Here is a 25961-nt window from a genome sequence, read left to right as displayed (position 1 = left end):
TGATATCTAGAATTAATATGTAGGTGCTTATTATTTAAACAAGTGCACTGAATTGACCTTCATGAGAATTCCATATGGAGAGTTACCTATGTCTATGGAATACTCAAGTGATGTTTGTGTAAGTGATCCTTTAATTTGAAATTATTAAGCTATCTTGTATGGGGATGACTATATTTTGATTCTTCATACACATTATTCATTCATGAATAATAAACAATGATTTTTTGGACATAGTAGGATCCGTATGGAGATACTTGTGTAATTAAGAAAGGATTCATTACCCTAGGTAAATCAGAGAAAATGTTGTAATTGTTCTATACTGGTATTGATTAAGAAATCCTTGCGCAAGCTCGAATGAAATTAGCAAATTAGATTTGGAATTTCATTCAAATGATCAATGGCTATATTAAGAAAACTAACATGATTTAGTAAAACAGACACACTCCATGTCTTATTACTCAATCAGAATATTAATGATGAAGGGACATTAATTACACTGATAACTCATGCATTGAAAGGTTAAGTCAAACCACCTTGACTTTTCAAATATTTGAGTAGTCTTGACATGTTGCTAGACAATGTACTTGACCTTTAAATATTAATTAATTAATTAAATTTATATTTGTTGCCAACATTTTTGGAACCTAGAAGGTCACACACATAAGAATGGATATGAAAAAGTGAAAATGAGAAATCGAATCAAGTATGACTTGATTACAAATTAGTTTTGGGACATTAAGTGCAAAATTGCAATTTATATTTAATTACAATTTTATCTAAATTATTAAGTATTGACTTAATTGATTTATGTCTAAAATTTATTAAGAAAAATTTTAGATTTGAAACACCCTGAAATTGTATTTTCAAAACTTTAGAATTTTTATTAAATCAAAAATTCGAATTTTTTTGACGATATGGGCTGTAAATACCAAATAATCTTAATTTGAGTCCAGGTTTTGCGAGTTGGGCCCAAGCCCAAATCTATTGTCGAAATTTTTGAATTGAGAACAGTTAAATTTTCGAAAAATAATATGAAACTCCAGCAATTAATCTATTATGTATATATATGTAAATTAATTTTCCTAAAAAAAATCAAATATCATTACTATTTATATTTTTATTTTTATTGAGTTAATGGAGGAAACATTACGGAACCTAATTAAAATAATCAAATAAATTGAACCGGACCTGGAAATCAAATTGATTTTTCAAAACCACACGAATAACTTGAAAACCAATGAAAAAACCTAAGAATCAAGCGAAAATCGAGCCAAATCATTGAATCAGACCAAACCGATTCGAATCGAACCGAAATGATCTAGAGACCGACTTATTTTCTTTTTCTTCCTCTCTTCTTCTTCTTTCTTCGTTTTTTCAGTGTGAGCAGCAGCCTCCTCCTCCCTGTCCTTCCCGTTTTCCAGCCAAATGGCCACTAACTTCGACAAGTAAGGAATCTAAACTCAAGAGCTTGACGAGACAATCACTTTGGTAGTTTTGGTTTGCGCAATGGTGGCTTGAATCATTAGAGACTGTGCTTGGAAGGCGGCGCACCGTGCGGTGGAGCACCGTGCGGTGGAGCATTCCAACGAAATCTCGCCGTTTCGTCAGCCTTAAGTGCTGGGGATGGTCTCGACCGACTCCACTCCGCCACATGAACATTTTCCCTCCATCGATTCGTGATTTTGCTGGAGTTTTAGAGAGCAACCGCGAATGGTGGGCACGGCGGCGGAAGGGTCTATTTTCAGCTAATTGACGCAACAATTCCACAAACTGACATCACATTCAGGTTCCCCACAAGATTTCGAGTCTGATGGTGTATGAATCGCTCGATTCCAGTGAAGTTTGACATTTCGGCCACCGTGAACAGTAGCCGGCAGCGGCGGTTCGGTGACCGGCAGGCGACACTCCGGCGAGCCCTAAGAGACAGAATAATCTCCTCTTCGTGCGGGTCGTGGAATCGTTGCCCGATTTTCGATCGGTACGCTCTAAGACTCAATTCTCGATTTTTATATAACTTCTAAATTAATTAATTAATGAAATTAATTGAGTAATTAAGTAAATTAAATTGAATTTTAATAAGTTATGTGCAAACCAGTGGATATATTTTGGGTATTAAATAGAAAATTTTGAATTCCTTGAGCTAGCAGCAGTTAATTAGTTAGTTCTTTGAATTATAATGTTTGGGATGGGTATTTGAAGTTGTAAATGAAGTTCTTCTAGGGTAGTGAGTTAGCTAGTATGTAAAATATGAAAATTTAATCATGAAGCCTAGACTTTTAGATTTGGCAGCAATTATTTCAATTTATTTATTTTTTTTGGTAAATTGTAGCGTAGTATAGTACATTGAAGTTGTAAATTTGATTTTGATAGGAATAGTTAGTTAATGTTTAATCCATGATTTTAACATAGAAAACTTTGATTTCTGCAAGTTGGCATCAATCATTTGAGTTTTTGTGTTGTATTAGAAGGACGCATATATATATATATATGTATAAACGAGTAATGTATAATGGATAGATGATTTAAATGGTTTGTTAGCTATGACGTTGCTATTGAAGGAGGATGGAAATTAAGTTGATTGATTGCCCGACGGATGGACTGTGTGTATTGATTGATAAGTATATAATAATATTGTGATATCTAAACAGGTAGATAGTCCTATTTTTTAGGGGAAGTTCTGTCGAAATTTCGATAGAATCTAGATTAGTCTTAATTAATAACATGATTAATAGGTTTATTCAAATGGATCCTTTAAATTGATATATAATAAATAAAATTCTCTAATTATTTTATTATTATTCATTTAATTATTCAATTATTTATTTTCCTTATTATTGTTTATTATTATTTATTTTATTATTGTTGATTATTGTTAATACTATTTATTTATTTATTTGCATTTGAGTATGGATGTCTAATTGTGCATTGCATTTCGATGTTTAATTGATCAATATGTCTGCATTTAATTGAAATGCTTGATTAGTTGTGATGTGACAATGTTTTTGCCATGTTTGTGTGGAATTGGGATGAAGAGGGTCAACAAGGGACTGTGAGGACGGGCTACGATACCGTCGGCCATGTATGGGGAGATCGGCGCCCCCGTGTGCGCTTGATGATATGATATGGATGGTATGGAAAACCACAGGGTGGTCTCCTAATGGCATGGAAAAGAAAAGAGATAATGAAAAAACAATGAGAGGGCTGGTCAAGTGAGGATTAGACCGGTCGGCCATGTATGTGGGATCGGCTCCCTGGTGTACACGTTATGAGAGGATGGGCCATGTGGGAGGACGGCTCATCGGGTGTTTGGGTGACGTCACAGACCAATTTCCACGTGATGTGATTATATAAAGATGTTAGTGATTATGAGTGCTAGTGATATGCCATTTGTGTGACTGGCTGCGTGAGCATATAACTAGTCGGATGACTAGATTGATGTGTTTACACATTTGTGTGAATGCGTGTGTTGTGCAATAATTATTACTCCTTAGAAAACTCACATGTCTTGTTTAATTTTTCAGGAAGTAAGTTTCTCTTTAATTCAGTTTAAGCTATGTTTCTTCGCCGTAGGGCTATAAAGAAGTTTTCCTAGTTCCATACTTATTTTGCTATGTAATTATTTGTATAAGAAGCTATGTATATCAAACAGTTAGTGACTCCGCAGTTATAGAATTTACGTACATTTAGTCGTGTATTAACATAGACGAAATAATTCTGTGAGCCCATATTAGAGATGTGATGTATTGTAAATTAGGCCCGAACTGTGGAATGTTGTAGAAGATAAACTTGGGCTGAGATATAATAAAATCTTGAGGTTTATTTTTCATAGTCATAAGGGCTGAATGTTGAAATTTATATTGAGATAATAGATTCTAGTGTTTTAGGCTTACTACAGGCCTCGGGGGCCTTAAGCTTACCTGGGCCATAGTGCTGGTCTGACCCACGGAAACGGGTTGTGACAAGATTAAATAAACTTAATATTTTAACTATGATTAATTTATTTAAATAGTTAAATAAATAAATATAATTGATTAAATTGAAAATCCTATTACTATATGTATTATGATTTATTTATTTAAATTGTTTAAATAAATAAATAGACAGATATATATATTTTAGTTATAATTCATTTATTTAAAAGGTTTAAATAAATAATTATAATTTATTTATTTATGACTAAGGGTTTTCATATATAAGGTTAAAGATAGATTAGTCTAAATATAAAAGTTATTGCTCATAATTACAAAATTAAACATAGAGTCTACGATAGCTAGCACCATTATACGCACTAACCTCTTGAAGTTTTTTAAAAAGAGAGTTTTATTTCTCTATATTGTGTTGTTATTGTCCAATCTCTACTATACACACACACACAAAAGATTGTTCCGATATAGGAAGTAATCTAAATAGGAATAAATCTAAATTAGGAAAGACCAATATTTACTCTAATTACAAAGATTTCAATACTTGCCCTTAAGTTGGTGCATAAATATTACATATACTCAACTTGCAAACTAAAGGATGAAACAACTTGCTATTCAAACCCTTTGTGAAAACATCAGCTAGTTGCTCTTTTGAATTTATATAGGAGACATTTATGAAACCTTCAACTATCTTCTCTTTTATAAAGTGACGATCAATCTCTATGTGCTTAGTTTGATCATGCTGGACTGGATTATTCATAATACTGATGACTGCTTGACTATCACAAAATAAGGATATATTTGTTTCAACCAACTTTAACTCTTCCATTAATTTGCGCAATCATAGGAGTTCACAGATTCCATGTGTCATAGCTCTATATTCAGCTTCTGCACTGAACCTTGCAACAACAGCCTGCTTCTTGCTTCTCCATATGATCAGGTTTCCTCTAACAAAAACACAATAACCTGAGGTTGATCTCCTGTCATCAAGGGAACCAGCCCAATCCACATTTGTATAGCCTGTTATATCAACTGGCCATGTTTAGAAAATAAGAGTCCTCTACTTGGAGCTAATTTTAAATATCTTAGAATCCAACGCACAACTTTTAAGTGAGACTCCTGAGGGTCATGCATGTACTGACTCACTAAACTTATAGCATAGGTAATATCTGGTCTAGTATGGGCAAGATAAATCAACCTCCTGACCAATCTCTAATACCTACCAACATTAACTGGACTTCCCACTCCAGCTTGAAGCTTATGATTGACTTCAATCAGTGGTTCTGCAGGTTTACATCCCAACATACCAGTTTCTTTAAGGAGATCAAGGGTGTACTTTCTTTGAGAAATAAAAATCCCTTTTTCTGATCTAGCAACTTCTATCCTAAGGAAATATCTCAACTTTTCCAAATCCTTAATCTAAAACTCCCTAGCTAACAAACTTCTCAAATGAGTCATTTCTTCTTTATTATTTCCAGTCATCACTATATCATCAACATAAACAATAAGTAATATGATCTTACCTTCATAATGTTTAATGAACAAAGTATGATCAGCATCGCTCTGAATGTACCCGAAAGAAAGCATAGCTTTACTAAATCTTTCAAACCATGCTCTTGGTGATTGCTTCAGCCCATATAATGACTTCTTCAGCTTGTAAATTTTTCCTCTAGTCTTGTCATCATCAAATCCAGGAGGAATCTCCATATACACCTCTTCTTTCAAATCACCACGTAGAAAAGCATTTTTAACATCAAATTGATGTAACTCCCAGTCAAGATTGGCTGCACAAGATAACAAAATTCTGCTTGTGTTCATCTTGACTACATGGGCAAATGTTTCCTAGTAATCAACTCCATAGGTCTGACTGAATCCTTTGGCTACCAATCTAGCCTTGTACATCTCAATTATACCATCTGCCCTATGTTTAACTATGAACACCCATTTACATCCAACTGGCTTCTTTCTTGGTGGAGGAATTACAAGATCCTATGTCTCATTTTTGCCAAAGCTCTCATCTCCACAACCATTGCAGCCTTCCATTTTGAGTCTTATAATGTCTCTTGCCAATCCTACATTATAGAAATAGAAGAAATAAACAAAACACAGGCTCTATAGGAAGGGGACAAAGTATTATATGAGATAAAATGGGAGATGAGATGTTTAGTGCATGTTCTAACTCTTTTTCCAAGAGCAATAGGAATATCAAGGTCATTGTCAGAAGGGCTAGAAACAAGATTAGGATCAGAATCAATAGGGATTAAAGAAGACTCACCAGGTTCTTATTCTTCTATATTTTCAGAGCATGAAATTGGAGAGGACAGTTGATCAGAGGTCTTATGCTCCATGGTTGTATCTGTATTAGTCTGCAGTGCGTAGGTTTTCAAATCAGGTCTATCCAATCTTCCTTGAGGTTTGGGTGGTTAGTCTCTCTTATTATCTATGTCTACATGAATCTCCCTCTAAAAAGGAATGTCATCCATCACCTCTTCCTTATGATATTTGTAACACCCTCCGTCTAGTCCTGTGAGACCCGACGACGGATGCCACATTTGGTGCCGGAGACACCGTCTTAACTTAACATACAAATCATAAACCTCAAATTTCCTTAATTAATAAAGCATCATAATTCACTATTTACTAATTATCTAAATTCTCCAAAAATATTCATTACTTACTTTCTATCCATAAAAATCATGCATACATACTCCAAAAATATTAAAGAAAATATAAAACATATATAGTAATTTTTCCGGACCAAAATAATACCGACTCCCGGACCGGTAGTACTATTCACAGATTGGTGGTACTATTCATAGACTGGTAAATCACTATCCATTCATAGTTAATCATACTCAATATCTTCCTTGGATCTAAATAAAATATTATCCCCCTCTCTGTAGCACCATTCATGACCCGATAAAATAATATCATTTTAAGATTCAAAAATTTTGGGGCATTACAATATTTCTCCCCCTGAAAAGGTGACTGGGAAGGAAAATAAGACTCAAATTCCCGAAAGGTAACATCCATACTTACAAAGTATTTCCTAGAAGGAGGATAATAACACTTGTATCCTTTTTTAGTAGTAGAGTAACCAACAAACACACACTTTAAGGCTTTAGGATCTAATTTGCTTAGACCATTCTGATGAACAAAACAAACATAGCTAAAGACTTTAAAAGGTACAATATAAGATTTTTTTTCCTTGAAGAACCTCTAATGGAATTTTAAAATTTAAAGTAAGAAGAGGTGTATGATTAATAAGGTAAGCAGCAGTCAAAATAGCATCCCCCCAATATGGTTTGGGACGATTCACAGTGAACATAAGAGACCTAGCTACTTTTATTAAATGCGTATTTTTCCTTTTAGCTACTCCGTTTTGAGCACTAGTATTGACATAACTAGTTTCATGTATAATACCATTAGAATCTAAATAGGTATGAAAATCTGCATTCATGTATTCAGTACCGTTATTAGTTCTTAGGATTTTAACATGCGCATCAAACTGAGTACAAATCATTTTATGAAAGTTCTGAAAACAGGAAAAACTTAATTTTTTGTTTTCATCAAATAAACCCAAGTCAATCTAGTGCAACAATCAATAAAGGTCACAAACCATCTATAATCAAAAAGAGAGACAGTTTTAGTAGGACCCCATACATCAGAATGAATGTAGCAAAAGGAAACAAACTTTTATTATTAATTGGAGAATAAGAATGCCTGGTGTGTTTGGCAAGTTCACAAGGATCACATACTAATGAATTAAAATCACACTTAGTAAACAAAGTGGAAAATAAATTTCCTAAAATAGAAAAGAGGGATGTCCTAATCTCCTATGCCATTGAATAACTTCATGGGAAGGATTTCTAGAAGTTCCAAACAAAGCTTGATTGGTACTCGGATTTGAAAAATGACAAACGTCATCAATAGATACAATCCATCTCGCAAGCTACCACTGCCAATTGTTCTCCCTGTGTCCCATTCCTGAAATAAACAATGAGTAAGGTAAAAAGTTACCTTGCAATTAAGCGCTTTTGTGATTAAGCTAACAAATAACAGATTAATAGGGAATCTAGGAACATGAAGAACAGAAGAGAGTTTAATATTGGAAGTACAGTCAATAGGACCTATGCCAGCAATCGGTACTAAGGAGCCATCCACAATGCGAATTTTCTCTATGCCTTGATACTTAGAATATGCGACGAAATGTTTTATAGAGCCTATTGTATGTTTATTTGCTCCTGAATCTATAATCCAAGAGGGTTTTGCAATTTTTGCAAGAAAGGTTAGAAAAGCATTACCTGAATTAACAAAATTAGAGGCTGCAGTCTGAGTTGAGGAAGAATCAAGCTGTGACAACAATCGTTTCAGGGACTGAACTTCCTTATTAGAAAAGCTACTAGCAATAGATGGTTCCTTAGATAAAGCTCCACTATCAGATATGTGTGCCTGTGGTCTAGAAGAGCTGACCCACTTCCCTGCACACCCTTTAGTTGGGTGTCCATGTAATTTCCAGCATAACTCCTTAATGTGCCTATTCTTACCGCAATAGTCACAAAATAATTGATCTATGTCTGAAGAACTGCTCTTTGCAACTTGTATCTGTTCTCTTGCAGAATTAGTAATTAATCCTGCTTTATCAATTGTAGATTTGTGAACCATAGCACTCCTCCTAGTCTCCTCTTATTGTACAAATGAGTATGCTTGTCGCAAGGATGGAAAAGGATCTCGTCCAAGAACTTGGACTTGAATATGATCATACTCGTTATTTAGGCCAGCTAGAAAATCATACACACATTCTACTTTAATTAACTTCTGAACCTGAGCTGCATCATCAATACATTTTGCTTGAAAGTCTTAGTAATAATCTAGTTCCTGCCATAAGCCACTAAGTACAGCAAAATACTGAGCGATAGTCAGATCTCTCTATTTGGTTTCATGAACTTTCTATCGCAATTCATACCTCTGAGCATAGTTTCCAATTTGTGAGTAAGTCAGTGAAGCGACATCCCATATCTTCTTAGCTGTATCAAGAAGTAAATATCCTCATGAAATGGTTGACTGCTTAGAATTGATTAGCCAAGACATAATAAGGGAGTTCTCTGATTTTCACTTGTTATAACTCAGATCTGTCAAAACTGGTGTTGGTGCTCCATCGTCAAGATACTCTTGCAAATCTGTAGCCTCAATGAATAGCAAATAGGACTGAGACGAAGCCAAGTAATTTGTGCCATCTAACTTCACTGGACTAATCTCGAGTGAAGGATTCTCCGAATGAAAATCTAAGTCTACCTTTTTTTCGTCAACCATACTGTCAGTTTAAAAAATTTGATAGCTGATTCAAAATTCGGAACCAGAAATCACACAGGCAACAGTACGTAAGATGGAAAAAAAAAAAAGGAATCACCATAAAGTCAAAACTGGGAGAGAGTGAGTAGTGGGTTTGAGTTGCAGCATCAAAACAAGACCACTGGAACAAAAATCGTCAGCAAAGGTCATTGAAAAACATAGCACGCGCTGGCGCGTGAAGAAAGGCTAGAAACTTTCGGTGGCGCATGTGTGCATGCGCGTGACCAAATGGCGACGGGATTTGACCGAAAGGATGATCGGCGGTTGCTCCTCCTTCTGAAGTGGGCGGTAATGACCAACTTTCTCTCCTAGCAGCGGTACTTGAAACTCAGACCTGTTTGCGGACAAAAAACCTATACTGAAAAATCACGGCAAGACTCTGATACCATGAAGTTTTTGAAAAGAGTGAGTTTTATTTCTCTATATTGTGTTGTTATTGTCCAATCTCTACTCTACTATATATATACACAAAAGATTGTTCCAATATAAGAAGTAATCTAAATAGGAATAAACCTAAATTAAGAAAGACAATATTTATTCTAATTACAAGGATTTCAACACCTCTCAACCCTCCAAAATAGTTTTAGAGTGTTTCAATTGTCCATTCGTGTGGATACTACAAGAGGCCGGACACTTGGACGGCTTATTGTTTGCGACAACCTAGCCGTGTAGATTGAAGTTTTGAAGAATCTATAAAAGAGGTATTTTTTTAAATAATTTTTATTGCTTTAATCGTTTAAATGGATTCCTGTTAGTATAATTATTTTGTTATAATTATATTATTCCGCTGTGTATTATTGATATTGAAACCCAACATACATACCTTGTTTTGAACCTTCCTCAGCGCAACGCAAATCAACCTACAATCCATCTTAAGTGTATTCTATGCTTTCATTAACTCCATCCTACATTTCTTGTCAGCAACTAACTCCACCACTTAACAGCCAGTTCATTGGATTCTCCACAGGGGTTAGAATCACTGTCATTGCCGCTATTACTAAACAACTGTTCAATTAAATAGCTGCTTCTACGATTAATTTCATCACAAGCTTCCATATTTAAAGCTTCTCCAACTCAGCTTCTGCAGTTTAATCTTTTGCTGCTTTCAATCCTTTCCAACTAGTATTCTCTCACTTTTACCTCAATTCCAGTCAATATAATGATATACCTTCTCCTCTAATCATATGGATATGATTAAAATAAGAGCTAAGTGATAAATTTGACCTTCATGTTAACAAGCAAATTGCAACTAAAAACAAAACTTCATGTTAGCACTCCTTCAACGCCAATATGATGCCATTTAGGCTTATTCATTTAGTTGGAATTAACTCTGACCCTATGGGTCTAGACTTTTCCATCCTCAATGCAAAATGTGATTATCTCTAATAACTACCCAACTTAACAAATTTGTTTTTCCAAGCTAATTAATTTAGGGCTAGAATTCAGGTTTCTAAGAACAATATTAAATCTTTTTCATCATTATCAATTATTACATCTATTGATCCACATAAGCTTTTCCTCCAAAACAATGTCAGGACAATGTTTTATTTCTACTTAAATCCTACAATGGTTTTCTTCCTAAATGGTGGTTTTGATCCAGATCATAATGATCCATTTAACATTGTCCTTAATAAAAAAACATTTTACATACTGACCAATTTATAGTTTAACCTAAACCAACTCTAATTTTAAAATTATGCATATTATATGGCTTAACCTACAAAAATATCTTCAACTTTTCATGTTGTTGTGATATTATTCTAAAATGACCTTTGTCCCTCTGGCATCTCAACTTTGAAACTTAGATATATTGTATCCCCAGATTTAAATTTCACCTAGGGTTTTGCAATATAATAACATAAAAGTGACCCCATCAAACCAACTTGAATTAACTTAACCTAACCTCCTAAAACTTATGAAATGGATTTTGATCTTGAAAAACAAAATTCCTAGTTTCATTTGTAGCTCCATCAAGTACCAACAAATGCAAAACAAAAAAAAATCGATCAATGGATAATTCCATTATCAAAAACCACATAATAAACAAATATAAAACATCCATCACTTTATCCAGAAATAAAATTCTTCATTTAATATATACTGTAAATAATTAGATAATTACCCATTAAAGAAAAGACAAAAAAGAAGTAAATACATTATTAAACAAGAGAGAATAAAATATGGCGAAAGCAATTGCATGATTATGAAAATGAAAACTACAGGCAATGAGTCATAGATAGAGAGAAAGAGATCAAGAAAAAAAAATATCCAAGTAGCTAAAAACACACCTCTGACATCACAAAGAAAATAAACATCTCATAAGTTCAAATAGACCTAGGTGTGATTAATCGAAGCTCAAATACAGAAAGAAAAAGGACAACTATTCAAAGAAAAATTATTGTTGGCCAGCTGCTGTACAACTCATAAGCTCATTTGCTGAGTCCGGAAGAGACGATAATACCAAAGAGAGAAGGAAAATGAGGACGAGGAAATCGAAATTTGAATAGAGGAGATTATCGAGGGAACAAGGAAGAAAAGGAGCTTGATAAATCTACAAAGGAAATTAGGGATTTTGTTTTTCAGTATCAAAACGATGCGTTTCATAAATTTTAGGAGGTTGGCTTAAATTAAATCAAATTGGTTTGGTAGATTTCACTTTTATATTATTATCTTGCAAATCTTAGGTGAATTTTGAATCTAAAGTGACTATATATTGAAGTTTCAAAATTAGAGTGACGAAGAGAGAAGTTAATTTTTGAGTGATAGTACGAACAACGCCTAAACTTAAGGTGCTTTTGTAGATTAGGCCATATTATATAATAAATTTTACCTTTCATATATATAAATATTAAAACTTTTAGTATGAAACTAGCATTTGGTTCTGTATTCCAAAAGCTACAACCATTGACTTAAAACTTTAAACTTTATTGATCAAAATGGCGTAAGAGTTATCCAAGAAAAACAATGGCAGGTTCTAAAATGATAAAAAAATCTACCTGATCAACCGGTAACCTTGTTACTTGCTACCTGACAGATCGGTAGCCTCATATATTTATAATTTTTTCTTTTTAGTTTTTTTTCTTTTACCCCCTATCATCTCCATAGTCCTTTTGTTCTGTTCTCTGCGAACTAATCGGTATCAGAAACCCTACCGCCATGTGTACAACACACACTAAGACAAACGCTGTTCCAATGACACTATTGCTTTTACTTATGGACTCACACTTCCCCTCTGTTGCTTCTATTTTTTTTTGAAGTTATCACAAATAAAATGACAAATTCTTGTCTCAGAAAACAACGCCAGATAAAATAAAAAAAGCTACCCGATGAACCGGTAACCTTGTTACCTGCTACCTGACAGATTAGTAGTCTCATGTATTTTCTTTCAATTTCTTTTTGGGCCATTGACGCGGAAATCCATTAGACTGCAGGAACACTATCGCCACAAACAAATAGCAGTCTCGCAATTTCAAATTCCAAATTTATTTCTCTCTTTCACAGATCGGAATGAGGTTGAGCGGAAGGACAAAACCGTCAAAAGAAACTTCATTGAATCTCATAGTAGTCGATCCACGATCAAAAATTATTTCTTCTCTTATTCTGAAGTTGCGATCATGGTCGGATACATATATTCGAAAATCTGTTTCATTTTTCAACGTTTTTGTCACAATAATCATACCGACCAAATTGTGGAGGAAAAAAAATCATCAGGTAAGAAGCTTGTAAAAATCTTACTCTGGACTACCAGAACAATAATGAATTTTGTTTTACAGGTTAATGATGTAGCCGCCTGTGATCGAATAACATTCGAAGGGGATACAGATTTAGAAGACGATACAGAAAAGGAATTAATGTCACTTGGTGTTGGTGGATTGGCTAAAATTTACGATTTTATCATGGAAAAGGTGTTTGATACTTCATTGCGAAGCGCTGGGCAATTTACACGGTGAGAATACTCAATAGATAAAACCAAATTTATCATTCTCTTATTTTCCAATTTATCTCAACTGTTAGTCTTCTTTTATAATCAGTAGGTCAGGCTTATATTTTTATATTATAATAATACTCCCTCCGTCCCATTTGGATTGCATTGTTTGACAGAAAAGCATATTGATAAAAGTTATTTTACCCATTTTTACCCTTAATATATATATATATATATATATATATATATATCCACTTTTTACATAAGATATCTGTACCTCCCAAACATTATATCTGGTTTGCTTAAAAGATCTTCATTGCAATTGTTTTTCCTCAAATTTTCACTTTGATTTTAGCATGAAATTTTTGGAAATCACAGTACTAGATTCTAGTTCGTATCTTGTTAATACCCTTCATGTTACTCGTGTTGGGTTGGTTTAAGCCGAACTTGATCACTATTTAGGTGGTATTAAGTTGTTTGTTGTGTGCGAATCAAATTATTCATTCGGTGCAAAAGTTCTGCAAAATTTGTGTTGTAAAACCCATATATATATCCACTTTTTACATAAGATATCTGTACCTCCCAAACATTATATCTGGTTTGCTTAAAAGATCTTCATTGCAATTGTTTTTCCTCAAATTTTCACTTTGATTTTAGCATGAAATTTTTGGAAATCCCAGTACTAGATTCTAGTTCGTATCTTGTTAATACCCTTCATGTTACTCGTGTTGGGTTGGTTTAAGCCGAACTTGATCACTATTTAGGTGGTATTAAGTTGTTTGTTGTGTGCGAATCAAATTATTCATTCGGTGCAAAAGTTCTGCAAAATTTGTGTTGTAAAACCCACTTGAATACATGATTCATTCCTTCTTTGTTAATTCATTCAACCAAACAATGACTTTATCCTATATTTTAAAAAACTTGAAACTTGCTGTGAATACTATAGAAGTTAGTTGCTCTATTGTGACATGGAGGTCATCAATTTAAAGTTTAAAGTTAAAAGTTTAAACTGCAATGATCTCCTTGCAATGTGGGAAGGCTAAATGCATCCAGTTTCCCTGGAGTCTACAATGTTAGAGGTTTTCTGCATTGGAAACCTCTAAAGGGCATTTCGTTCACCAAAAAAATATGCTTAGAATCAGAATCAAGACCAAATAGGGAATGACCTACCCTGGTGAGATCACTATTCCTATGGGGATCAAGTGAAACTATTCAGTATTACCATGTGAACTATATATTGTTTAATTCTAATCTTGCGCTAAAAAGACCAATTTTGTAAGGAACCAAATTTTTGTTCCCTTTCAAATCAAACACTTGAGAAAAAAAGCTATTTCATTTCCGATTCTGCTTCTGGAGTTCAAACCATGCAAATGCTTGTATCAATTGAAGTCATTGATATATCATACTTTGTATACTTTGGCCTCAATTTTATTATTGCCAAGTTGGGAATTCTTTGACTCTGCAAGTCATTTTCTCATACTTAAATGGAGCACTGCATTTTTTGGGAAATTTTTAGTTAATATATTGTGTTGCTGTTATTAGCTTTATTTCACTTCTTCCTTAGATTATTCTCAAGTTTAGTTGTCGGTCTTGAACATCATACCTTAGAAATTCCTGACAATAGTATTGGCTTCCACATTGGAAGATACATGTTGGTCTTGAACATGATAGCTTAGGGATACATGACAATATTGGGTTCCATAGTGTTGTTAGAAGTGAATTTGGTTGATGTTAAAAAGTGAGCATAAGGCGTAAAGCGTGGGAATTATAATAGAGTAGGTGCCAATCTAACCTTATTGTAGGAATAGCGTGGAAATTATAATAGAGTAGAGTAGGTTGCCGCCTTTGCTATCTAATGCTTTCCTTGTAGATTACATGTGTTAGTTGGATTTGTCTTCATTAGATTACTTATTCTTACCCCAAAAGGTTACAAAAATGTTCCATTTGAAAATTGGGGTATGGCTTCAAGAAACCCGAGCTTAAATTGAGATTAGTGTCTCCCAATTGAAAACACAAGAAACCATTGTTTGCGAGTTATATTTTTAATATTGGTAAAACTATCATCTTGACTGATTTTTCGATTGTATGTATAATGTGATTTTTCCATTGCACCTAAGGCTTTCCTTGTAGATTACATGTGTTAGCTGGATTTGTCTTCATTAGATTACTTATTCTTACCCCACAAGGTTACAAAAAATGCCCCATTTGATAATTGAGGTATGCCTTCATGAAACTCAGGCTTAAATTGAGATTTGTGTCTCCCAATTGAAAACACAAGAAACCATTGTTTGCCAGTTATATTTTTAATATTGGTAAAACTATCATCTTGATTGATTTTTCGATTGTATGTATAATGTTATTTTTATGAAATGTGCTATAGGCACAACCATATTAAAATCCATTTAAAATTTTGATACCTAGGCCTATTCCAAACCCGTTTAAATTTCCTTTTGAAATATCTATATCCAAATCGATTTAAAATTTTAATATCCGCATATGTACTAAACCCATTTAACTAATACAAACTTGCTTTATGAGTTGGACAAAGAACTATAAAAGAGAAGCATAAATGATAGACAATTCCAAAATCCTAGTCGTGTAAAATTTTTTAATATTTTTCTTTTGGTGATTGATTTGTTTCACATTTGATGATATTAAGGTTTGGAGTCTTGGGCATGGGTTAATTTATATTAATTTTAACAAAATTTTAAGCCCAAATTATATTCCTATCTTAAATCTAACATGCACTTAACTTTTTCACTTGAAATATTTAATTAATCTAGGCCCAGACCTGCATTGTAGTGAATTTAATACCCATACTTGTTCTAGGCTTATTTAATTAAAATCTAAACCTGTTTTGAATAGGTTTTTGCGGATGATACCCAAAAAAGCCGCTTCGCATCCTTATGCATAGGGTTGCAAAAAAAAAAAAATAATAATAATAAGGGGAAAAAAATAATCATGTCCCTGAGATTTGACCTAATTAACACTTGAGAACCTTATTTTAAAAGAGGCAACTATAAGGTCCCTAAATTTTGATTTTGTTAATAGTTGCATCATTCCGTTCAAAACACTCACTTCTAGTTGTCAAATCGATGTGTAAGTACAAAATACCCTAATTCAAAAATAACATTATCAAACTGTTGTCAACACCATCTCCTCTTCCACCACAAGACCAAATTTCTAGAAACAAACCCTAACTGCAACAAGAAAGAAACCCAAAAAATGCAGAGACAAGCACATAGACAAATCCAGAACCAACTCAATCACTGATCATCAGTAGTAATATCAACCACAAACTCCTAACGAATTTCTGCAGTGAATCTCTAAAATGTAAAATTAAAAAGCACTCTGAATGTGCTATTAAAAGCAATGTATCAAAATCAAAATTATTTCTTTATTCTAAATTACACCTAATCAAACAATTTAAATCCTTCCTCAATTGTATCTCAAAAAAAATACAACTTTTCATCATTTTTCAAAATACTTGCATATGAAAAGTAACACTTACAAGGGTTTTAGCTCCTAAAGAAAGTAATCTCCAGCGGATTAATTTTTCTAAAGCCCCCACACCCCCCCCCCCCCCCAAAACAACAAAAACCCAAGACAAAAAAAAAAAGCTTGCAAACCATAGTTGCAAATAGCAATAAAGTACCTAATTAGACAACCTCATGTAATTTTAATTTGCGAGGAGGCTATCAATGTGATCTGTTTGAGGCATGGACTGTAGGTCAGTTGGTAAGGAGTCACAATTAGAGTCGATGCAATTCGTGACCTTGTTGATGGTAATGACTTTAGCCTCTGGGCATGCCTCGATTTTGCAAGCCTACTTTGATTTCAGAAACCCACTCCAGTTTGATTTCAAGAAAATCAAGAATTATAAAGGAAAAATAGAGAGTTTTGTATTGATGGAGAAGACTAAATACTTTAAGAGACTTTGATTTTTGTTGAGATTGATATACTTGTGAAAGAGGAGCGACCTATGTGAAGGAGGCTGCTGCATTGAATAAAGTGAAAATAGAGCTGGTGGCGTAGGTTGGGTCGGTGATAAGGGAGTTCTTGGGTCTGATGGGGTGTTTATTGGGATTAAAATTTGTCTCTCATTAGACTATCTTAAATTGTTAAGATTAATAGAAAAATTGATAATCTTGAACAGAAGGACGAAACTATTAATAGAATCAAAATTTAGGGACTTGATAATTAGCTTTTGAAACCAGGGATCCTCGAGTGTTAATTAGGTCAAGAACACCATTATTTTTTTCCATAATAAGAAAATTACATTATCACCTAAAAATTACATGTTAAGCAATGGGTTAAATATAAACATGTTGGATGGTGGTAGGACACATCAATACATGATTTTTACTTATTTTTCAAAAACAAAAAATTTGAAAAAAAATTTGAATTAATTATAAGATAATTAAAATAACATAATAATAGATCTATTTGTATAATTTTTATATTTTTCCAATAATCCATAAAGGAATTTTTTTTTAGCCATCCTCATTGCAACAAATAACAATTATAAGTCTGTCTTTGTCCTGTTTTCTTCCTTCAAGCTGCTTCGTTGCAAGAGAATGATCAACTTGTAACCCGTAAAATAAACCAGTTTCATCCATATTAAAAGCATCTTTCATAGGGAAATGGTCTATTTTTTCCCTTATGGACTCCAATTTCTTCTCCATGTCTTGTGTGTCAATCGAACCACTCTCTCCGAAACAACATAATGACTTGATACCATGTCTTAGCTTGAACTTCTCAAGCCAACCTTGAGAAAGGTGGTACTCAAAAGGCTGTTGAGGGTATAAAAGTTTCATCGTCTCCCTTGCCTTCTCCAAAATTAGATCTCCAGTTATATTTACACGATCTTGGTATTGGAGAAACCACTCATAAATAACCTTTTCCATTTATGGAAATGTTTCTGGTCTGTGTCGCTTGGTTTTTCTAAGTTAGTCGAAAGGTACTCAGATGATCGTTTGAGAGTGTTTGATATTGTACCTTGACTAAATTTCAAATTATATTTTTCATCAAGCCACTGCTTTGAGTGCATGTGGTGTGATCTATCTTAAGTGCATGTGGTGTGATCTCCCTTATACCCACATAATGCTTTACGTATTTGATCAGTCATGGTTGATCTCTGGATACCTTCTAGATGAGAAGCCATTGTGGGGTATGATTTGAAGGACTTTTCTATATTGTTTATATAGTACATGATTTCTCAAGATTGAACCTTTTTTGTTTAACCGAGTTCCAGAGCACTAGGCAATGGGGCTTTTCATTCCTGGGTCGCCTCGTCTGTAGTTCCCTTCATCATCATATGTTGAATGTTATTAAAAAGAGTGAATACCCTCGTATTTTGTGATAAAAATTACTACTTAATTTTTAACACGAAATATGATGATGCTTAAAAACAATGTCATTAAATAGTAATTATATATGTAAAATGAATTTTCTTTTTAAATTAATTCGCGAAATATGATACATTATAGTAGTGAAATACATACAATGATTTTTTATATAATTAGATTTATATTTGTTGAATAAAAAAAGAACTCTTTAAATTGATAAATAATTAAATTATTTGATTAATTAATACTACTCAGAATTAATAAAATTTCACGGTCCCAACATTATCAGTTTATAGAGGTTTTATTGTACCTAGATCATATGGCCTTGGCCACTTGTAAACTTACTTGGCTAAATGAACTTCTTAAAAAGTTAAGATGTGGAGGAGTTAAACAAATAAAATTGGTATATCATAACTGCACTTCGTATCGCCTCAATCTAGTGTTTCAAGAAAGAACAAAACATGTAGAGGTAGATTGTTATTTTATCAGGCAGAGAATTGAGTAGGGATGCATTGCTATCACCATTATCAATTCAAGTGATTAATTAGCAGATGTCTTTAATAAAATCTCTTAGAGGTTCTCAAATTGAATACATCTATGACAACTTATGAACATGTGACATGTACATAACAGCTTGAAGGGGAAGTGTTCAAATGTTGAAATTATGGTTGTGATTGTGTGGCTTTAATTAGAGGACTAATATGCTGCAGTATAGGTTGTAATTATGGGATTAATCACCCATATAGAATCTTCTGTATTATATGTACCCTAGTATGGGAATAATCAAGCTTCCTTCCTATTCACTCTCAATCTCTTCTTTCTTTCTTACAAGGTCATGTTGAATTAAAAAAAAAAAAAAAAAATATATATATATATATATATATATATATATATATATATATATATATATTACCTAGTTAAATAATTGGGCTCTGAAATAGATGCTAAACGCACATTGCCTAAAAGGTTTTATATTCAACTATAGTAACTAGACAAATGTAAAATAAATTCATGTACTTGTTAATATATGCACATCCCATTCCCATCATATAGGAATCAAAGATGGGCCAAATGCATATCAGTCCCAAAAAGAAAAGGAAAAAAAAAAAAGAATTTCTTAGAAACTAGTTGAATTTTTGAATTTTGGAGTGTCTTGTATTGTCTTTTCTTGTATGTTTGTATATGTTTAGTGACTTATTCTTTATTGTAAAGGATAGATTAGGTAGTTCCATATAGCCTTAGTCCCATGTATAAATCGGGTTGTAACAATTTTTTACATAATATTGAATGAAAATTCCCTTCACACAGCAGTAATAGTTAACTGGAGTTAAATACCTATCAAATAAATTTTTGGAAATCTATTGTATTTCATTATGATAGAGGAACTTAATAGTAATTCACCCAAGGTAAGTTGTAACTGCCTTTTAAAATATGCAAAAAGTTTGTATATGTATATATTATTTATCATTTGGCCCTTTTATTTTGAAATCGTTTTGTTTTCACTGTTATTTGATTGTACTTCATAAAATCAGTGTTCTTGACATTGCAGGTTAAAGATCAATAATGTTAAAGGGATGCTTCTCTATGGGCCACCTGGGACTGGGAAAACATTATTGGCAAAAGCACTTGCAAAGATGCTACACGCTAAGGAATCTGATATCTCCCTCCCACTTTACAATTATACAAATGCACACAAAATTTTTACTTGGCAATATCTTGGATTTTAAACTGTAATAGCTATAATGAATAATGAGACGTTCTAAAAATCAAATTGAGAGAAGATAGGATAACTGCTTATGCATAATTTACGTACGAGTCAGTTTTTTACATGCCCCGATATTTGTCTCTGATACATTAGTAATACATTCAGAAAGCAATTGTGGATTTATGATTTGTTACATTTTCTTTTACTGGCTACAAAAAGAAAATATTGAACTCATATTTTCGAAGTCTTTTCTTCCTAGAGTTATTTGGCTTGGATCTTATGATTTGATGTGCCTTCTTCTATAGGTTGTTATGGGGCCTATGTTGATGTCAAGCTATGGAGATGAATCAAAACACAGTTTGAGAAAGCTATTTGATGATGCTATAAATGATTATAAAAAATATGGTTTGTATGACATATTTGCATTATTTATCAATTTCTTTAGTGGATATACAAAAAGGATGATTATTATTATATCCCTATTGTTTTCCTTAAACTTGGATATGCAATTGTAATTTTTTGTTTGCCCTTTGTAGGAGATCAAAGTCCACTCCACATGATCATTTTTGATGAAATTGATTGCTTCACTCAGGTAAAAGTTATGCATGAGACTGAATTTCATTGTAGGTTCTAGTGCACTTAGATAAAAGTAAAGCATGATGATTTTATTTTTCCTTTTTCTTTTATAGGGCTCTGGGATAGTTCATCAATTGTTGGGAATGGTAATTCTTTCTTTAATTAAAATAAGTTTTTTTAGCGTGGATTTTTTTCCTTCTGTGTACTAAATCATAAACCTTATCTAATCCAGATTGATGGCGTCAATGCATATAATAATATCTTTATTATTGGAACAACGAGTAGGATGGATTTAGTCGATGAGTCACTCTTGAGGTAACTACTACTCCCTCTCATATGTTAGATATATTGCATTGCTTAATATGTCAATGATATTTGCATTTCAACATTTGAAGTTAGAAATAACACATGATTCATTATTCTAGCATTTTTATATTTGATACGTAACCTAGTAATTTTTCAAAGGTATCAATCAGGAACAAATTGCCTCAGTGAACGGTTAAGCATGATTGCTTATATTTCATTAATTGTGGAATTTAAATAAAATGATGAACCCCCCCCCCCCCCCAAAAAAAAAAAAAAAAAACTCTTAGAATTTCTGTGGATGGTGATCTACCCTAGTTACTAGGGTTTTAGGGCAATTACATTGGCCATTGGCCATCCTTTGGGCTTAGTTTAATCAATGGTCAACTAATCTTTACTGAATTTCTTATTAGTTGCTCAAGTATAATCTGTTGCAAAAAAAAAAAAAAAAAGAATTGGGTTTCAAACTGGTCATTCCCAAAGGTTGTACGTTGTAGATTGTTAAACTTCTTGTCTGGCATAACGTGGCCGTCAGAAAAATTAATAAATAATTGCTCTTCAATGCAAATCAACAAGCTTGCTTTGTAGATCTCCTATACACACTTCAAGTAGAACTCTTTAATCATATTAGAAAACACCTTTTCAATACAATTACTCAAATTCTTTTTAGGTAAGGCTTGCTTTTATGTGGCAAGCCCCCCAAAATTTGTTTTCTTAAAAAGAAAAAAGGTAAATTATGAGTCCTTTCTTATGGACAGTTCACAAACTTCCATGATTTTAGTGAACATTCGTAAAGATTCACATTAAGAAAATAAATTAATTTAGGATATAAAAAAACCTAAGAATTTTACCTTCATTTTTTTTCTTGCATTGATTATCATTCTTGGCTCGTGTTTTCTCAAGCTTTCCATTTGTTCCTAGCTTTCATTGTATGGTCAATCTTGAAGTTGGGAAGTTGTGGGTTGTCTGGTTGTATATGGTTTTGTTGAGGATTCATTTTAGGGAAAATTATAATTTTGTCTCCATATTATGTCAAAATTAATTACTTTGTCCTTATGTTTTCTCAAAAAAGAATTAAAAGGAGTTAATTAACCCGCTAAATGAATGCAAGGACTCACATCTATTTATCATGCATTTCAATGGTGAAAGAGAGGAAGGGAAGGAAAGAAGCGAAAGGGTATCTTTGTTTTTTTCTTTAAATTTAACAACAAAAAATGGAAATATTGATAGAAGGACAAAAAGTTGGACAAAATAAATATATGGGAAGAAAATAGTTGTATCTTAAAAAATAGAGGGACAGAAATTAATTTTGGCATAATATGGGAACAAATTTATAATTTCCCTTCATTTTCTACACCACTTCCTGAACTGAATTTTCAAGGACATCCATTTGAAAATTAAAATATGGTTATAAAAATGTTTTTAAATATTTCTTCTTATTATTATAATTATATTTTAGATATAATAATTTTTAGGAAGTTTGAACAAATTTTAAATACTACAACAATTGGGAGAGGAGAATGAGAAGGAAGAAAAAAAGAAAGAAATATGAAAGGGGATAATTTGGGTCTTTTAAAAAATAAAAATGAATAATATCAGAAACAAAAATTTTTAATTGCCTCCAAAAGTTAATTTGGTAGATTGAAAAATGAACGATTTTGGGGATTTTCAATCTCTCAAATAAGCATCAGAATACTTCTCTCTCCGTTAGAAAACTCTTCGCTAAACAGCCCAAAAACTTAACATTACCTTTGTGAAGATTCATAAAAGGATCTTTTTGTTTTCTTTATTCGTAATGGTGGATGTACATGTATGTATGTATAATAGACTTAGTTGAGATAAAGATAATTACAGATGATTACAAGTGATAGACTTAGTTACTGAGAGATAAAGATAAATATAGAAAAACATATTTCCTTATTAGCCCCTTCAAGCTAATGTTAGATTGGAAAGTAGACCTAGCTTTGGTCTGCACTTAAACATATTGAATTGTCAATTTGTCAAGGATAACCAACTCGCGAACAAAGTGAGAATCTAACTTGATATGCTTAGTACGGGTGTGAAAGAAAGAATATTTGAGTGGAACATAAGAGTGAGAAAGAAGAGAGACCAGTATCAACAATATGACATATGATGGATTTTCCATGTTTAGAGACGTCATTTTGTTCATGTGTATAGGGACAAGCAATTCGGTGAATAATGTCATGTTGATGATAATACTTGTTTAATTTATGAAATTCTCCCCCCGATCTAAAATCAATTGCTCTAAGCTCTGAAAAATATTGAAGACATCACTTTTATTATGCAAGAGGCACACTCAACACTAACAACTAAAATCATCAATGAAAATAACGCAATATCTATGACCTAAAGAAGACAAAAGTGGGGCTGGCCCCCAAAACATCAGAGTGAATAATGTCAAAGGTTGCTCGACTATGGTGACTAACAGGCGCTAATGGAAGGCGAGCAAGTTTGCCTTGTAAACAAGAAGGACAAGGATTCACAATTCAAGACTTTTGACAAGGTAAACTAAATTAATTAACAATTTTAGATGCAGTTTTGAAACTTGGATGACCTAATTTGTGATGTCAATCTTGCAGAGAATGTCTCACACATGGATGCTTCTTTCTTCATTGGAATGGATGGCATGGTATATGTACCATGCTCACTCGGTCTGTGCAGCAGAATTTTCCTTGAAATTTGATCCTTAACGATAAAATAATCAGGCCAGAATTCAGAGAAATCATTGTTATTAGCAGTAAATTATTGAACTGATAATAAATTTGACAATTTTAGGAACAAGCAAAATATTATTTAATTTAGAGAGCCATAATTAGAATGGATTTGAGCCCCACAAAAGCCCTCCATCAATGGTATTCTTTTTTAATACTTACTCCCGCCGATTTCCGTTTCTAGAATGATTAAAAGAACAATGAAAGTTTCTAGCTTTTGATGTAGAAAGAGTAACTAGTGTATGAACACTTACACATTTTGGATATCTCAAGAAATAGATGGGTTTTAAGGTTCTCAGCTTAGACTAGGAAATTGAATTAGAGCTTGCCAGTGTGAGAAATGAAATCGGAGATTATTCAGGCCTAAGAACAGTACTGTTGCTGCGGAGTAAAGACATTGTAGCAGGAGATTATCAAATATTTCATAATTTAAAATTTCGTATGCATAACTAGAAATAGACACTGGAAGCCATGGTAATTAAAATTAACAGCCATACATGCCTGCTCTATCATCTTGTTTTTCCAGGAGGCTGTTTTCCTGCAGATACTTCTCCCTAAATATTTTTCAGCCATGGATAATATTGAACTTTAAATATTTTTCTGTGCAGACCTGGCAGACTGGATCTCCGCATTGAAATTGGGATTCCTAATGAGAAAGGTCGTGTAAACATATTAAAGATTCACACACAAAGGATGAACCATTGTGGTTTACTCCATTCAGATGTGAACCTTGAACAAATAGGCAAGTCATTTTGCCTTGGATTTTTGTTACTTACAGCGATTGGATGAATTCTTCAAGGTAATCTGATGATTTTAATGTCTGTTCGTGTAGCTTCCATGACTGTTGGTTGGACCGGGGCTGAGCTTGCCAGTGCTGTTAACTCTGCTCTCTCCAATGCTATTGTCCGTGCAGATCCTAATATGATAGGGCAAGTAAATAAGAAGCAGATTAGAGTAAAACAAGCAGACTTTCTTCATGGTGTTCGAGTTAGTATCCATGATAAATGATGGAAGAAATTTCAGTATAATATATATAAATATTTATCTGATGTATAATAAATATATGTTGATAACATATAATAGTTTGCCTACGCATGAATCCAACGCTAATTTCTGTAACTTTTACCACATTTTGCGAGACACTTATATGTCACGAAACTTGCGAATTTTGATTATATCTTGGCCTTTCCGCGCTAGCACAGAGCACATCTGTAAGATGCCACAAAGTGAGTGAAAATAATAATAATAATAAAGCCTATATGTTCGTTCACTATACCTTCTACCAGTTATATACCCCTCGAACTCTCGTGTCTCACCCACTATTCTCTGTATTTTATATAGAACTATTGGAATTGAAAAAAAAAAAAAATTAATAGACTGTAAATTTGCAGATTGGATGAAAGTAGAAGAGGAAGAGGATTGAGAGGAAATTTGATTGGATGCATATTTACCTGAAAGGACGAACTAACCTTTTGGAAAGAGCTTGGATGCGATTTTTAAATTTATTTGCTATAGTGAGCCAACCAATTAGCGCAGGTGTTGGCCTCACTGTAGACACGAGCAATATGAACCTGCTGTGGTTCTGCTATTGTGTGTCCAAAACTGGAGACTTGAGGGAGGAAGCTGCAACTTGTTAAGCAGAAAGACCAATTTTCTCAATGGTTTGAAATTGTCCATGAAACTTTGCCGAAACCTTTAAATTTCTCCTTAAAGCCACTGAAATCTATCTATAAGGTTGGAGCTTTAGATAAACCCAATCACCCACGGAAAAATGGCCCTTTCAATCCACTTCGAATCATCAAAATGCTTCATGCGATGTTGAGAATTAAGAAGATTGGCTCTCAACAGAGTAGTGATATAAGAACATCTTTAACTGAATGAGTAGTGATATAACCAGAACTCAACTAAGGCAATAATGGGGGCGGGGAGATGATTTCATGCACCTTAAGCATTTATTCAATTTCTCAGTCTGGCCATCTGTTTGAGGGTGATAGGCAGAACTGAAGTTGAGCTTTGTACCCACAGCCTGAAAAGTTGTTTCCACAATAAACTGGTAACATCTTTGTCCTTGTTAAACACAATCTTCTGAGGCATATC

The 25961-nt window shown here is 33.2% G+C and overlaps 1 protein-coding gene across 1 annotated transcript; it reads left to right on the top strand.

The window, feature by feature from the left end:
• The first annotated feature begins 12675 nt into the window (after positions 1–12675).
• Positions 12676–25039, top strand: LOC105628983 (vesicular-fusion protein sec18). The gene is made up of 9 exons (XM_089721387.1): positions 12676–12986; positions 13049–13221; positions 20098–20198; positions 20560–20658; positions 20790–20845; positions 20943–20975; positions 21062–21144; positions 24473–24606; positions 24697–25039. Exons 1-9 carry the CDS (start codon positions 12783–12785, stop codon positions 24870–24872), a joined length of 1059 nt encoding a protein of 352 aa, XP_089577513.1. The 5' UTR covers positions 12676–12782; the 3' UTR covers positions 24873–25039.
• The last annotated feature ends 922 nt before the right edge of the window (positions 25040–25961 follow it).

This window comes from Jatropha curcas, chromosome 5 (genome assembly GCF_041381405.1).
Source record: "Jatropha curcas cultivar XTBG-Jc1 chromosome 5, XTBG_Jcur_1.0, whole genome shotgun sequence".
Classification (NCBI taxonomy): Eukaryota; Viridiplantae; Streptophyta; class Magnoliopsida; order Malpighiales; family Euphorbiaceae; genus Jatropha; species Jatropha curcas.
Note: the sequence above shows the minus strand (reverse complement) of the source record. Positions and strands in the feature narration are given on the sequence as shown.

What these genes read in the sequence shown, in the direction of transcription:
- LOC105628983 (XM_089721387.1), top strand. Translation starts at nt 12,783, where the DNA reads ATGAGGTTGAGCGGAAGGACAAAACCGTCAAAAGAAACTTCATTGAAT. An exon ending in AGCGCTGGGCAATTTACACG is followed by an intron (nt 13,222 to 20,097) that starts GTGAGAATACTC and finishes TTGACATTGCAG; the next exon opens with GTTAAAGATCAATAATGTTA. An exon ending in GTCGATGAGTCACTCTTGAG is followed by an intron (nt 21,145 to 24,472) that starts GTAACTACTACT and finishes TTTTCTGTGCAG; the next exon opens with ACCTGGCAGACTGGATCTCC.